Source organism: Raphanus sativus, chromosome 3, assembly GCF_000801105.2.
Source record: "Raphanus sativus cultivar WK10039 chromosome 3, ASM80110v3, whole genome shotgun sequence".
In the NCBI taxonomy this organism is placed as follows: domain Eukaryota; kingdom Viridiplantae; phylum Streptophyta; class Magnoliopsida; order Brassicales; family Brassicaceae; genus Raphanus; species Raphanus sativus.
The window spans coordinates 4,923,366-4,925,922 of record NC_079513.1 but is presented as its reverse complement, the minus strand read 5'-3'; the positions used below and the strand labels follow the sequence as shown (position 1 = coordinate 4,925,922).

Genomic DNA, 2,557 nt, shown 5'->3' with positions numbered 1-2,557 from the left:
TTTCTAAGTTAATGTTTGACATAAAATTTATAAGGCCATTTATTTCTTGCTTCTAATTTAATAAATGTCAGAACCGGTTCTGTTCGTTGATAAGATCATGGTTGACTCAATTGTCTCTATTCAAAACACTTGTCTGGATGCGAATTCTTTTTGGACAAAAAAAAAGAAACAAAAAGAAAGAATTTTCTGAATATACATAATACGCGTGTGAAGGAAGAACGCGTAAATTATATGATGTGTGTTTAAAAAACTTGAGAGTTTTGCTCTTCAGCTGCCACCAATTCTTCTTATTAAATAGGATTTTACTCTTTTCAAGAGTTAGTATCGCCACTATGCACCATGTGAATCTACCTTGCTGGCATGTTCATATCCTTCCACATCGCCACGCACTTACCAGTACACTTCTATCTCCAAACACATGTCTTCGTGCAGAGAGTATACAAATTCGATTTAACATGTGATTTCGACAAAAAAATGTTATTGTTTGATATAAAACCATACTATATTTGTACACAAAAGTTGATTTTAGTTAATCGTATAAAATTTTGTTTCATTTCAGTTAATTCGTATATACATAATTACATCCATGTGTTTAAGATATATATTAAACAAGAACAAATAATGTAAGTTTTAGCAAAAAGAAACAAATAATGTAAGTTGTAAAAAGTTTTAGTGACACTAATCGACAATTTATGAACCAAAAGAAGATCCTTTTGGATCAAAACGTTTTAAAGAGTTATTAAGAATAAAAATGTAATTCTTGGATCAAACGTTTCAAAAGATTTAGGATTTCCGAAACTTTAGAGTTTAGGGCTTTGCCGATGATATTAAAAATATATTTTTTAAAATATATTTTTTGCAACTATTATTATTTCTAAAATATAATATAATTTAACAAAACAAATTTGCAAAAAAATACTGAATATAAAACACTGAAATCCTATTGGTTGATGAACCTACTGAATTTCTCAAAAAAAGAAAAAAAATGTTTCAAAGAGTTAATTATGTTATGTAGCTGAAAAGAACCACGGTCATCCAGCTCCTTATGTATGGACTATTTGCTGACCCAAAGATCTGTGGATTATTAAATGTTTTTTAGTGATAAATAAAACAAGAGTTTGTGAAACAATATATAATATTTGGATACCCACTATAAATATACCAAGGAAGTTAGTATTATACACATGGTTTTGTATCTTGCTCTCTGTTGAAATTGTATGCTTTTCAAATATGGCAGTCTTCCGGACCACACTGCTTATGTTGCTTATCCTCGTCTGCCTTACCACATATGAGGTTCATAATTACATGTCTTTTATTATCAAATAATCATTTTTCTTTAACTTATTTTCAAAGAATCATTTAATATAGTTAAATAATATTAGTCCTTATGGTGATGATGCATGGTTATTCTCTTCAGCTTCACGTTCACGCTGCTGAAGGTGCCGAGGGCAGTGAAGGTGCAGTTAAAATCGGTACGTAACCTTAACACGTATAATAAATAGCTTTGCTTGCAGTAACCGACCAGCGATAGCGTAGCCAATGTTGTTCGTTTGTCTCTTTGGTAAGTATAGATTGCGGTGGGAGATGTAAAGGCAGATGCAGCAAATCGTCGAGGCCGAACCTCTGCTTGAGAGCATGCAACAGCTGTTGTTCCCGATGCAACTGTGTACCACCTGGCACATACGGAAACCACCACCTATGCCCTTGTTACGCCTCCATTACCACTCGTGGTGGTCGCCTCAAGTGCCCTTGAACCTATGCACAGATGTACGTGGAATTGTGCGGTGTTATGTTCTTGAATAATATATAGACACTAGTGTTGCCTCTAGAATCGATCTTTTACTGTTTTGTAATCTCTAGAGTTCTTAGAGCAACTCCAATGGTGGAGTTGTAGAGAGAGTATCACAGAAAATAAATAATAAAAAAATAAAAAAGTATGAAAGAGAATGAAACTTTTTTCTTTGTAGAGTATTCATTTTGAGATATCTTCTAAAAAAAAACTTTAGTGATGGCAACATATAATTGATTGCATCATTTCAACTAAAGTAAAATAAATTTAGTTTTAAAAATGTATCAAGATAATATTGTTTTGCATTTTTAGATACTCATTTAAAGATACTATCAAAGGTTGCTCTTAAATACTGCATTAACTTGTGAAAAATCTTGAGTTCCTATCAACTAGTGTCACAATCAAACAAAAACAGTACAAAAAACAAAAAAAAAAAGTTCAAAAAGGAGAAACTTGATCACATATATGAAACAAACATCAAAATTAAGTTTATACACATAACAACTCATATTTAATAACAATCGTTTTAGTCATTTCTCACTTTCACCTCTTTCTTAAATTAATTTTGTAAGTAACTAATTCGAATTTCATATTTGCACGTAAAAACATAGATTTTTTTGGTATATAACATGTTTTAAATTTTATAAAACTAATATATATATATATATATATATATATATATATATATATATATTTGTCGGATTTATTATGCTATTAGAAACTATGAAAAACATTACATACACGATATTACAGTCGACCATTTTACCT

General features: G+C 30.4%; 1 protein-coding gene across 1 annotated transcript; it reads left to right on the top strand.

The window, feature by feature from the left end:
• Nucleotides 1-1,199: 1,199 nt before the first annotated feature.
• Nucleotides 1,200-1,971, top strand: LOC108846748 (gibberellin-regulated protein 3). The gene is made up of 3 exons (XM_018619953.2): nt 1,200-1,293; nt 1,418-1,472; nt 1,572-1,971. Exons 1-3 carry the CDS (start codon nt 1,231-1,233, stop codon nt 1,751-1,753), a joined length of 300 nt encoding a protein of 99 aa, XP_018475455.1. The 5' UTR covers nt 1,200-1,230; the 3' UTR covers nt 1,754-1,971.
• Nucleotides 1,972-2,557: the final 586 nt, after the last annotated feature.

Excerpts from the sequence above, each read along its gene's own strand:
- LOC108846748 (XM_018619953.2), top strand. The coding sequence starts at position 1,231 with ATGGCAGTCTTCCGGACCACACTGCTTATGTTGCTTATCCTCGTCTGC. Across the intron at positions 1,294-1,417 it reads TCTGCCTTACCACATATGAG|CTTCACGTTCACGCTGCTGA; the intron begins GTTCATAATTAC and ends TATTCTCTTCAG. Across the intron at positions 1,473-1,571 it reads TGAAGGTGCAGTTAAAATCG|ATTGCGGTGGGAGATGTAAA; the intron begins GTACGTAACCTT and ends TGGTAAGTATAG.